General features: G+C 37.7%; 1 protein-coding gene and 1 long non-coding RNA gene across 2 annotated transcripts in view; one reads left to right on the forward strand and one right to left on the reverse strand.

Annotated features, from left to right (window-relative positions):
• Nucleotides 1–911: 911 nt before the first annotated feature.
• On the forward strand, nucleotides 912–4,176 carry LOC106958143 (uncharacterized). The gene is made up of 2 exons (XR_001427094.1): nucleotides 912–942; nucleotides 2,939–4,176. It is a non-coding gene; the product is annotated as an uncharacterized LOC106958143 (long non-coding RNA).
• The window catches only part of LOC106958140 (disintegrin and metalloproteinase domain-containing protein 10-like), a 32,439-nt gene continuing 23,620 nt past the window's right edge, over nucleotides 4,022–12,840 (reverse strand). The window contains exons 7-16 of the mRNA XM_015049905.1: nucleotides 11,724–11,816; nucleotides 11,456–11,639; nucleotides 10,151–10,314; nucleotides 9,890–10,073; nucleotides 8,509–8,659; nucleotides 7,533–7,716; nucleotides 7,311–7,419; nucleotides 5,968–6,188; nucleotides 5,765–5,891; nucleotides 4,022–5,192 (exon numbers count right to left, since the gene is read on the reverse strand). Coding sequence (XP_014905391.1) covers nucleotides 5,011–5,192; nucleotides 5,765–5,891; nucleotides 5,968–6,188; nucleotides 7,311–7,419; nucleotides 7,533–7,716; nucleotides 8,509–8,659; nucleotides 9,890–10,073; nucleotides 10,151–10,314; nucleotides 11,456–11,639; nucleotides 11,724–11,816 — 1,599 coding nt within the window. The 3' untranslated portion in view covers nucleotides 4,022–5,010. The remainder of the gene's footprint in view (nucleotides 5,193–5,764; nucleotides 5,892–5,967; nucleotides 6,189–7,310; nucleotides 7,420–7,532; nucleotides 7,717–8,508; nucleotides 8,660–9,889; nucleotides 10,074–10,150; nucleotides 10,315–11,455; nucleotides 11,640–11,723; nucleotides 11,817–12,840) is intronic.

The following is a 12,840-nucleotide window of genomic DNA, read 5'->3' on the forward strand; positions in this document are numbered from 1 at the left end:
AGAAGAACATCAATCAACGAGCCAAAACTTAAGTTTTCCGATTGTTTCACACATTTTTATGACACTATAGCTACTTGAAGCTTAATTAACTGAAGGATAATGTATGAAATATTTGGCGGAGGTGAGTTACAACCTTAATAACAGTTAAACATCAGTTAATATGATCTATTAACCAACACTGTTATTATTCAGAGTTTCATTTTCTATTTTTACAAGTGTTGCACGACTCCCATATTTTATAGCCAGTATGAATTATTGATTCAGCTGCAGTGAACTGTAGTGAGGGTTGGACGGCTACGCCAGGAGTTTCAGGGTTTAAAACTAACTGAATAAAAGGTTTAATGTGTCCAGAAAACCTAATGAAAATAACATCACACTGCAAAAACACAAAAGCTTATTTTGTCTAGTTTCTAGGGCATTCTTGAAATTAGACAAAAGTAACTCATAAGTAACTTTTAAAAAATAAAATACAGCTTCTTTAGAGACAATAATTCCTTAATATTTATGAAAAAAGATTTGTTTCACTGGCAGATTATTTAATTTGCAACAAGACTATTTTCTCATGTTAAAAGTGAAATAATCTGCNACGGGAACCAAAACTTTTTTTTATTAATATTGTTTTAAGTAAATAGTTCTTGATTAACTATTTACTTAAAACAAGCTTCTCTCTTGCTGAAAAGATACTTGTAAGTTAGTTTTGTCTTAATTCAAATGTACTAAGATATTTGCACCAGAAATAAAATGTATTTTATAAGGGAAAGTAGAAGTACTTTTTCATAAATTATGAAGTTATAATATGGGGAAAAAATATCAGGTTTCCCTGACAGATTATTTTACTTATAACTAGTACTTTTTCATCAATATTAAATAATTATTCAATCTAAAAAAGCTCATATTTCTTGTTAAAATAATTACATGTAAGTTAGTTTTGTCTTATTTCATGTGTATGAGGATATTTTGCACTAGAAATTAAAATTTGGTAAGATTTTATGTTTTTGCATTTGTAGGATTTCTGACTCAGATTAATTTGATAAGAACCTTATGTAGCAACTTTGCTGCTTACAATTTATATTAATTAAATAAAAGTACAATTAGAAGTCTGGTAAGGGATTTGTAGAGGTTGCAGAAAAAATTTAAGTCAACCATTATCAAAAAGTGGAAGACGTTTAAAAAAATAAAAATTTCCAGGTAAGTTTATCCTGAAAGCAGACTGCAAGATACAAAAAAAATCTCCAGATATTAAAATATTTAAATATTGCACAAGTTTAGCTTTCGATAAGTGCAAGGATGATTTAATTGTTCCATGTAAATAAGGAGAATAAAATTCACATAATCTTAATTGTGACCTTAAAAATCCAAAGAGTGCACACACATTGCAGACAGTAAACAGAGGTCTATTTTATTTTGAATGAGTCTTTTAATTAATGCATTTCAAGTACTCCAAAAATTACATCTCTTTGCACAATACAATTTCAAATTTTTATTTTCTTTTTTTTAGTAAAAATGTTCAAAGTGAACAAAAATTTCGAATACTGTATAAAACACAGTGAACATTAAAATCAGACAGTAGTTTTTACGCTTTAATCATGTGTTCTTACGGCCTACATCACCTACGACATTTCAACTCAATTTGGACATTTTCAGTGCACGTTTATCTAAAAACTTTTACCAAGACTACGAAATTAAAAAGAAAGTAAATTTACAGGCATTTTTATTTTAAATTTCTGCTCGTCTACCCGAACCATGCCACAGGATAAGAAAATGAAAAATAAAAATAAAAAAATCAGAATGGGAATGTAACATTATCACTGAATAGTTTTTTCCTCCGTTGATGACAGTGGTAAAAAGCATAAGCAAATTCCAGTTCTACTTGCACAAAGAAGAACATAAATAAATTAGAAGAGAGGAAACTTTGTCACATATGAACATTTTTAACAAGTTACTCTGAATTTAGAAAAAAAAGAAATAGATGTATCAAAATGTACTTTTCATTTTCAAATTAAATGCTAACTTTTTTGTTGTTTTATTTTATTTTTTTTTCCTCCAAGTACTGTACAAGTTTACAGGTAAATTCTTCTGGCCTGACAGGTGAGATGAGAGTTTAAAAAGAGAGCTCCATTGTACTCCAACCGCCAAGCTATCGAATTCATCCGCCTCGCTGCAGAAAACGACGCGTTAGTCGTTTGCGTCGACCGCTCCCCTACAGAGCTCACTGCGACGAGGACGAAAAGAGTCGCACTAGATTTCATTAGTGTTGCATGCATTTAAAAATAAAACGTGTGCTATGAAATACAAAATCTGGGATGCGTCTTCTTGTAGAGGCATACATGATATTTTACACTTAAGCAACATTATTGGGGATTTTCCCCCTGGGGAAAAAAAAAATTAATAAAAAAAAGGAGTACATGCATTTTCAATTCCTTATTTTCAGTCAGATTTTGTTCTGCTCTCGCTCAAAATTCACCTCAAATTCACACACAAAAAGAAAAAGGACGCAGACAGAAAAAGAAATTTTAAAGTATCTTTTGTCATGTCAGACAAAAAGCCTAACTTATAAATATAAAAGTCTAATTCTTTAATATTGATTTAGAAAAAAGGTGCAAAAGATCCACTGGTAGATTTTTTTCACACTGCAAAATCACAAAATCTCACCAAGTATTTTTGGTCTAGTTTCTATCTTACTATTCTCAAAATGTGACAAAACTAACTTACAAGTAACTTTTTAGCTTGTTTTAAGCAAATAATTCCTTATTTTTGATGAAAAAGTTCTAGTTCCAGTGGCAGATTATTTCACTTATAACAAGACATTTTCCCCATGTTATAAGTTACGGTAATTTATCTGCCAGTGGAACTAAAAATGAAGGAATTACTCACTTAAAACAAGCCTATATTTTTCTAAAAAAAAAGTTGCTTTTAAATTAGTTTAACTTCTTTCAAGTGTACTAAAGATATTTGCGCTAGAAACTAACCCAAAATAACTTGGTCAGATTTTGTGTTTTTGCAGCGTATGAGAAGACTCTGTGGAACTACAACATTTTTATCAATATTAAGCAATTATTAACTTAAAACAAGCTCCTATATCTTGATAAAAAATATTTTAAGTTAGTGTTGTCTCGTTTAAAGTGCGATAAGATATTTGCATTACAATTGAGCCAAAAAAATGTAGTTAAATGTTGGTTTTGCAGTGTGTTACAGCGATCAGATTTAATGTTGCTTATGCAAACATCTTCTGTTCCTCCTTTACTGGGATGAAACCTGAACTCCCTGCTTTGTTTTCTGCTTGCAAATTCATTTTTTCTCTCTGCCTGATGACAGTTGCAGCCAATAAAATGGCGGCGAGACTCTGAACGCAACATGTTCACCCAACAGACGGAGGCGCTGCCAGTTAGAGTCTCTGCAAACTGTTGAGGAGAAAAAAAATTGCAGGTTTTACTAGTATTTTAGCGAAACTATTAGGAAAAGAAATTTCTGCAAGAGGCATTTACTCTGACATGTAAGGTTGAGTTTTGTGCGAGAGCAGAAAAAACATCTACTGGGGAAAATAAGGAATTTCAGTCAATTTAAACATGTATTCTCTTACGAGTAAAAAAATAAAAAAAAGTCATGATTGCATCACCAGGTACAGTTCTTGTCATCTAATAAATAAAATTCACAAAAAGGGTTCGTTTTGCAAACACCTGAGGTCAAACCAATCACACTTCCTCCCTGCTGCCGTCTCAGTGGATTTCTACGGTAAACATCCTGCACCGGTGAGCTCTTTAGGGGATCAGGAAGTAGCTTTTCCATTAGATTAGTAGTGAACGCACTGAGGAGAACGTTAGTGAACAACACTGCTGCATTACACTTCTCTTTCCTGCGTTACACAGCCGTCAAAATAAAAGTAGTGAATTACAGATATTACAGACCTTTGTCAATTCAAAGCCACATGTAATAAATGTGTCTGCATGCCCACAAGGAAAAGTTTTTAGATTTGCTATCTGAGGAATAATAGAAAGACTTAATCTTACTTTTTTTTTTTTTTGTCATTTTTAAAAATTTATTTCCACACTCATGTAAACTAACATGACTCATTCCTAGACTCCTAGCCTTCGTTTTCAGTGTCACTCTTCATGATCAAATAGTGTTGTGATCCTTCATATTTGTTCCCATGACGCTACATCTCCTTACACAACATGAGCAAAAAAAAACATAACGTTAGCTAGAGCAAAAAAAAAATAAAACGAAACGTAAAAACAGGGATATGATGCCCTTGTTGTTCATAATCTTGTAATCAAATAAGTGAATGCGATCCAACTCAAGAGCGTCAAATCCTCAACGTTCCTTCATTTATGCGTTAAGAATCCTGAGAGCACTAACCGAAAAGAAAAAGAAAAGAAACGTAGTGAAGAATTACACATTTACAGTAGAAGAAATAGTTTGTTTTCACTTATGATACACTAAATATTTACAGTCACATGCAGAAGATTATCTGCATGAGGAGACCAGAGCCTGTCTCTTTTGCTGCTCGACATGAAAAATCAGAAATAAAAAGTGCCACAAATTCCCACTGAGTTTCTCTCATTCCTGGTCAGGATGATGAGGGGGGAAAAGAAACAAAAAGAAGAAGAAGAAGAAGGACAGGAAGAAGAAGAAGCACAGAACGATTCACCGGCAGTCACTCGAAGATCGCAACAGAAAGAAAAACACATCACAGGATGTACTAACGCTACACATGATTCCTTATCTCTTCTTGGCACTCCTTGGAATGAAAAGAAAAACGAAAAGAGAGATGGAAAACGATGCACTGGAGATGGCTGATGGTCGAGTCCACTCCGCAAAGAGCCGGCTGAGTTGTTAGACAAAGTTTTTACTCTTCTTCCGCGTAGAGCGCGTTGTCTGCAGATCGGACGATATGACGACGACAAACAACCGTGTCAGGCTTTTCTTTGGATGGAGTGACGCTTTTGTTTCCCACTGTAGGCACGAGGAGGAGCCAAGGCATTGGGGGTTGCAAGGAGGGGCAGCGGGGTCTCAGCGTCTCATCTGGCCCATCTGATAGTTCTCTCTGGGCTGACGGTGGTGCCTCTGGGGCTGCGCCTGCCGCTGCGGCTGGCCCCGGGCTTGTCGCTGGCCGCCGTGGGCGTGGGGGTGCTGCGACTGGTGCTGCACCTGAGAGCTGGCGTGCTGCTGCGCTCGTCGCCTCTTCAACGTGCCTGGAGACAAAGCAAAACGGAGGGTCGGCTCGCTTTTCAGGAGTTTTCAAGGCGAGAAGAGAAAGTGGGCCTTCTATCGCCTGAAGAACATTTCCAGGATTAGAGGACCCAATGAAATCTAGAGAAACTGATCCAGGTGTTTAACTTTAGTCACACTGATCACAGTAAAAAAAAAGACTCAATCTAATCCAGAATGCTGCTGCTGGAGTTCTGACTAAAACCAGGAAGGTAGAGCGCATAAACCCAATTCTAACAACTTACACTGAAAACAAGAGATCATGTTACTCTATATAGGTAAATGTTTGAGTAAAATGAACATTGTTTTTTTTATTCTATGACTTGTCTCTGAAATATTTATTTGTGGTCAAAATAAGGAAAAAAGTGCAGAGCTTTCAGATGTCAAGCAATGCAAAAAAACGAGTTCATGTTCCTTTAGAAACAACAATACTAATGCTTTAACTCAGGAAGAGTTCAGAAATCAACATTTGGTGGAAAAACCACAGGTTTTCAGTGTTGGTGCAGTGGGCTCTTCATTTTTTCCAGAGCTGTGTGTAGAAAGCTTAGGAACTGACCTGGCAGTGGTTTGGGCGGAGGCAGCTTGGGGTTACTGCTGGGCGTGTGAACGCTGCAGATCTTGATGAAACCCGCCATGAGCATGATGAGAGCGATGCCCATCAGCAGCACGGCCCACCAGTGAGCCTGCAGGAGGGATCATCACGAAACCTTTTAACCTTAACCTTAAAACCAAGAAACGTCCAGCGGATTCGGTACGCACCACAATCCACTCTGCGATGTTCTCGTAGAGTTCTGGGTTGAAGATGGCCTTCTTTAGCCGGGCGAGCGGCCCGTCCGCGTCCACCAGCCGGCACTTCATGAACACGTCGCAGTAACCTTTGAAATCGTTGCAGGGCGATCCCGCTGGCAGGGTGGTGACTTTCTTACTGAAGAACCGAGCCAGGCGCTCCGACCCCGTGCTGCTGCAGGTGTTGGGGTTCACTGCAGAAACGGATCAAGTTTCTCATTTGCATTGTGTCGACCAAGACAAAAACATAAAACTCTACCCGGCTTGGCTGCTGCCCACTTAAATTCTCCCCTGCAAAGATCTTTTCACTGCAACATTTTTCTCTTGCATGTGTTTGAACGGAGAAATAGATGCAAAGCATTCAGAGCGATGGAATCGGCTCCAGTCCGAACTAAAGATGTTGGGTCACATTTCATTGGAGCGGTTCTTAAAAAAACGTGCAATGTGATTCTATTAAACAGTGTCAGTCCTTTTAAACTGTTATGTAATTTGTTTTAACCCTTATCAGCTGAAATGTGTCACAGACGACACATTTTTACAAGCCAACTTTGCGAAACCTGAAAGTTTCCATCGGTTTCTGAAAGGGAGTCGTTTTGCTCTCCAGCGAATATCAGGTTATTACGGTAATTTCACTCCAGGGAGCAGGTTTTACTTCAGTTTACTCTTAGTAGACAACAAATTGTAAATAACTGCTAGATATTGATAGTATAAACGGGGAAAACTATTTACTCACAGGACTTTTAAAGAACTTTGTACAAATAAAATAAGCAAAAATATCCAGTCGAAGATTTGAAACTGAAGTTTGAGGTCTAAGTTTGTACAGTAACCCCAAAAACACAACATCTTACCAAGCAGTGTTGGTCTATTTTCTAGTGCAAATATCTTAGTTCACTTGAAATAAGAGAAAATTAACTCATAAGTAACTTTTCAGCAAGATGTAGGAGCTTGTTTTAAGTCAATAATTCCTCACTATTGATGGAAAAATTCTCGTTCCTTTGGTAGATTAATTCACTTTCAACAAGACATTTTGTTAAAAGTGAATTAATCTACCAGTGGAACATTAATATTAAGGAATTACTGACTTGAAACAAGCTCCTACATCTTGGTGAAAAGTCACTTGTAAGCTCGTTTTGCCTTATTTCAAGTGAACTTAAGACATTTGCACTAGAAATGAGACCAAAAATACTTGGTAGGATTTGCAGTGTTTAAATTAGTTTTACTTTTGTGTTGCTGATTCTCCTCTTGAAAATGAGATCTGGATCTTCAATAGGTTTTGTCTGGTTAAATAAAGTTAAAAAACAGATAAAGCCGCTCACTCTTCTCCATGCAGCACACGTGGCAGAGCTCGGTCTCGTCCTTGCCATCTTGGCTGGCGCAGGTGCACGCCTCGAGCCCGTACTTCTCGCAGATGGAGCCGGAGCAGCCCTGCGGGGGAGGAGCACGAGGACAAGCGACATCAGACACCGACTAGTGTGAGAATAGCGTTGCCACAGCAACCAGCTCTGCCGGCGCCAGGTGCGAAACGTTCGGGCGCTCACCCCGTTGAGGCAGACTTGAGTTTCGCCGTGGCAGGCGGTGAAGTTGGCCTTGGGCTCCGAGGTCGGGCACTGGGCGCTTCCGCCGCTGCACATGCCCTGGTGAGCGCACTCGGACTCTTCCCTGCACTTCTCGTTGCGACCCTTGTAGCTGCACTCGGGAGTGCAACAAGGACCCTGACTCGGGCTGATGGGAAACGAGCAAAGAGCCGCGTCAAAAACGAGTCAGGCGTGAGTCGATTGATCCTCCTCATGCGGAACGAAATGTCAAAAACCCATAAAAATATCTAAGAAAATACCTGAAGCTGTAACAATTGTCGACTGATGGTTTATTAGATCAAAATTAGCTCTAATCAATTAACAAATAACATCCGCTTAGACCAGTGTTTTAGTGTTGTTTTTCCGCCATCCAGCAGAGGGCGCCACTGGTCAAACTTCAGCAGAAACAGTTGATACAGAAACAAAATGGCGGGAAAGATTAAGTCAAATTAGACCAGAGGTTCGCAAACTGAGGGCGCGCCCCCTAGGGGGCAAGACGTTGAGCAGCATCAACTTCTTCTTCAAAAATCAAAAATTACTCATGTAAAATAACGAAAAAAAAAAAAAAGCCAATAAGTAAGGTTGACTTTGAGGTTTGCCATGAGTTAAACTTTCCTTCAAGAGGAACCATATAACATATTTTATTGTTTTGGTCTTATTTTTCTATTCAGCAACCAAAGAGGTTCCTGTTTTGTTCCACTTTATGTCTAAATTTAACAATTTTATGCTCATTTAGTCTATTTAATACAAAATAATATCAAAAGTTAATAATTAATCACTCAGATAATTGCTGCAGCTAAAACTAAGTATTGTTTTGGTTTATTATTCATATTATCAGCTTTTGGTCATAAATGTGCTACATAAATAAACTTTGACTCTAACCATTAGTCGAGCGATAAGATAAACAGACTTTAGATCAACTTACTGTTTGATTTCTTACCTGCAGACTTTGTTGGGCTTTAATTTGCACTTCTTGTTGTCGGGCTGGTTGGCGTCGTAGCAGCACAGGTCTCTGCACTGGTCGCTGTAGCCGCAGTCGCACTCCTCTCCGGGCTCCACCAGGCCGTTCCCACAGATCGGCTGGCCAGATTCTGAGCCAAAGAAAACGCAAAGCTAAACGCCACAAAACTGGAAGCTAGAGGAAATCAAATACCGCCAAAAGAAAACACAAAATAAAATGTTCAACAAATCCTTCAGGAGTATAATGTCAAGAAATCCATCAATATTGTTGATAAATAATGAATGTAATAGTGCGGATAGGTTTTGTTGCTACTGCATTCATTTATTAATTCAAATGTATTCATTTTGTTCTTTTTATAATTTATTTTTTCAGCGTGGAAAGATTGTACAATAAATAACCAGAGTTGGGAAGCAACTAGCTGGATTTACTCGCTTGAGTGTCTTTTTTTGGGGAAAAAATTACTTTTAGGAGTGTAGTTTTTTTTTTTTTTTAACTACGCTGTACTTTTTACTTGAGTAATTTTATCGTTAAAGGCATTTTGCTTACTTCTACTTAAGCAAAATGCCTGGATGAAGGGTTAACCCCAACCCTAACCCACTGAATAAAAAAAACAAACATGTTTTAACCGAAATTCACCAAAAACAGACACACACACACCTGCAGTTTTTGTTAAACTTGTTAAAGTTTCGTAAGTTTTTATAATTGGAAGAAACTGATTTAGAAAAAAATTCTCATTCCTGAATTTGTTATTTTTAGGGGGGATTTGGAAAATATATATCAGGCTTATTAATGCAAAACATTTATGGACAGAATCTGAAGTGAGACCCATTCCAGAAAACAAAACAGTTAAGGAATTGTGATCAAGTTCAGGGCAGAACTTTGCCAAAATCTGGTGTAAATCAATTTTTTAATAAAGTAAACCAAGTGAGATCGCTTGTTGCAGTTATTCAGGCCTGAAGAAAGAACACTTTAGGTAAATAATTGAGGCCAAAATTAATAGCATTAATGCTGTATGAATTATGTTAAAAATCAAGGTTTAATTTCTGTAGGTAGCCATTTTAAAGCTGTGCCAAATGTACCATCTGCATACAAAAGAAAAACAACAAAGGTAGTTGTTCAGCCTGCCAAATGTTGTCAGATAAAAATAATACCATGCCAAAGCCAAGATTGGGTTATGGAGCTAGAGCCGCTCTGCAGGATCACCTCCAGCTGCCATATTTTATTTTCTAATGAAGACTTTTGGATGACTCTGCTCTCCGCTGCAGGGAGCAGCTGAACAAGAACGATTACAGGATTTGAATTTCTGATTCCTCAACAAGAGAAGTTCAAATGCGGGCCAACGCGAAGCAGTAAAACCCACCAACGAAACAGTTCCCTCTCTTCTTCTCCAGAACCTGGCTGATGTTGCGGATGCTGCAGTAGGAGAACTTATTGTTGTTGAGCTTGTCTCCCGACGTGGCTCGCGCATACATGATGTAATTGCCCTTCTCCTTCTTGTCTTGGCTTTTGGATTCTCCTGGGGTGCACTCGGCTCCGGAGTCATGCTACGAGTGAAAGCGGAAAACCTGAGGTTGGACGAGCGTATGCAACGCGTTACATGTGCGACGTGCAAGTAACATACCGGGGAGCCAAAGTTGTGTCCTACTTCATGTGCAAAAGTGATATGAGAGACTTTTGGAGGTACGTGGGAGGCATAATTCTGTACCGTGATTATACCAGTGTTGAGAGACTTCCTTTTTCCGTCGGAGTACAGCTTGCTTTTTTCACAGATTCCCCCAGAGCTCCCTGCAAAGAGGAAAGAGAAGTTCAGAAAGATGTTTGCACCTCAAAGAGACCAAGAATGGTTGATTCTATAATTGAGTCAAATGTAAAATCCAGTCTTATTAAAAAATGCTTTAATTAAAACATGCAAAACTAGAATTTCAAAGGAAAATAACAGTTTTTGAAGTGAAAAGTTGCATTAAGTTAAACTCAATTTATCACAGTAGCATGACTAACAAGGTTATAAAAAAATATTTTTTTACATATTTCTTGTAACTATGTTGTGACAGTACAGTATGAGACAGAGTCTGTTTAAAAAATGTTTAAAAAAAAAAATCAAGGTCCTACCTTCTCCCAGTGCCAACTAGAAACAATCAATCATAGCCAGGAGGTGGGTCTTAGCGCTGTCAATCATCCTCTGTGTGGTGCTGCTCATACCCCTTCCGCTTCCCCTCCTGCTCTCTGCTATGCTGCAGCTGGCAGAGCCTGTCATGAATGCTCAGGCTAGTTAGCATTGACTGAATGCTAACTAGCATTAAATTAGCCTGAAAGCTAACTAGCAAATGTTTATCTGGCAGCAGATAAACGGTATTCCTGGAACCCCAAGTTGTTTCTCAGCCATTAGCACATTTAATGATGAGTACATGAAGATGATTAACAGCGTTAAGACCCGCCCTTGGCTCTGATTGGTTAGTTTTGGTGGGGAGTGTTGCATTTCTTCAAATTGCAACAGTAGCTCAGGAATACGGAAGAGGATTAGGGCCAATGGAAAAAATAAAAATAAAAAATTCTGACTTTAACCTCAGAATTTTGAGAATAAAGTCAGAATTCTGAGATTAAAGCCAGAACTGTTTTATTTTTTTCAGTGGCCCTAATCTTCTTCCGTACAGGAAGGAGGTGGAGGAGATTAATCTTTTCCCAAATTATCTGTCTAATATTGTACTGTCATAACATGTTGACAGTTTTAACATATTTGTTTGTTTTTTTACATATTTGTTAAAACTCCAAGGCATTTTCATTTATTTGTGAATTTCTGAAGCTGCAGTTCTAATTTGCAAGTCAAAATTTTAATGCACTCTGAAGTGAAATTGTCCTTTAATAAAAACAATTTTTGCCAGTGTAGAATAATAATAAATCCAAAAGCTGCTAAGGAATATTCCAGCACCTGAGGGGGCTCCCACCCAGGCCAGTCCCAACACGCCATCATCAAAATCCCTGTCTGTGAAAACGTAAGCCAGGCAGTAATCGTCGTGGTTCTGCTCCGAGTTCAGCTCCAGAAACTTCTCCACGCCGATGTTGGCGAAGCGGAACGGGTTGGATCGGTCTCTCTCGTCGTTGGTCGTGTTTATCTAGACGGGAGGGGCAAGCGGGTTCAGAGTGGGAGACGAAAACTGAAACTTCAGAGTCACACAGGGTCTGTTGGTGTAACTCACCCTGATCCGTTTCACCATGAAGCTGATGTTACGAATGCCCATGAAGTCTGTGCCCTGGTAGATCGCATCAATGGCTTTGACATGGCTGGAAATCTGCCAACACAGGATTTCCTTTAAATTCACTTTCCCCAGAGGAAAATTCAAGCACTTTTCAAATTTTTCCAGCACCACACTTTCCAGATAAAAACAGTACAAATGAAATTTCAAAAAGACCATTTCAATTATCTATTACATATAATTTATTAACATTATTAACACCATCTTGTAAGAGTATTTTACATTTTACAGCAGAGACAAGTAAGATATAATACAATTTTATGTTTTGAAATGTCTTTCTCACACTTTATACATCCGACTGGTCTAAGAACTAAAATCTTAGAAAACACTAATTTAACAAATACAATCCTCCAATTTTAATAATGCTGTTTAATGTTTAAAATATAAGCCAACTTTTATTTCAGTGACATTATCAATTACTCATTAAGCCATTAAAAATAAGAAATATTAATTACACTCAGCATGTTAAGGTAAGTGGCCTTCCTGCTCAAAAGATAACATACACACAGAGATTTACGAAAAAGTTTTCTGACATTTAACAAATAGAAATAATTTTGGTGATTCTAACCTAAAACAAGAAGCTTTAGTCTGATTTAACTTCAGAGAGTGAGATTAAAAAAAATTTGTGTCTGTTTATTTGGTGTATGAAACTAAATGTTTCTCAAATTTAGACTTTTAATTAAACGTTATATTGCACTTTACTACAAAACTATGCAGTGTGAATATGAATAACTTTCAAGGACTTTAAACAAAAATAAAGCACTTTCCAAACCTTGAAAATCTGATTGAAATGTAAGCATTTTCAAGGATTTCAAGCACCTGCATGAAAAGTTTCAGGTTTCTGAAGATACTTCAGAGCAAATGAAGGTACGGCAAGACATCACGTCATATATTCTCTTGTTTTGCAAAGCCTTTTTGAACCTAATAACCAAGCTAAAATTGCCACCAGGGATGCAATATTTCCCTGGACAGAAAACAGGAGGTTAGTGAAGCGCCACCTGGTGGAGCTTATCCAAGTCAGTGATAAGTTCAGCTTTTAACTGAGAAGTTATGTATAAAT

Source organism: Poecilia latipinna, unplaced genomic scaffold (assembly GCF_001443285.1).
Source record: "Poecilia latipinna isolate Pla-1442-1.1 unplaced genomic scaffold, P_latipinna-1.0 Scaffold965, whole genome shotgun sequence".
NCBI classification, from domain to species: Eukaryota; Metazoa; Chordata; class Actinopteri; order Cyprinodontiformes; family Poeciliidae; genus Poecilia; species Poecilia latipinna.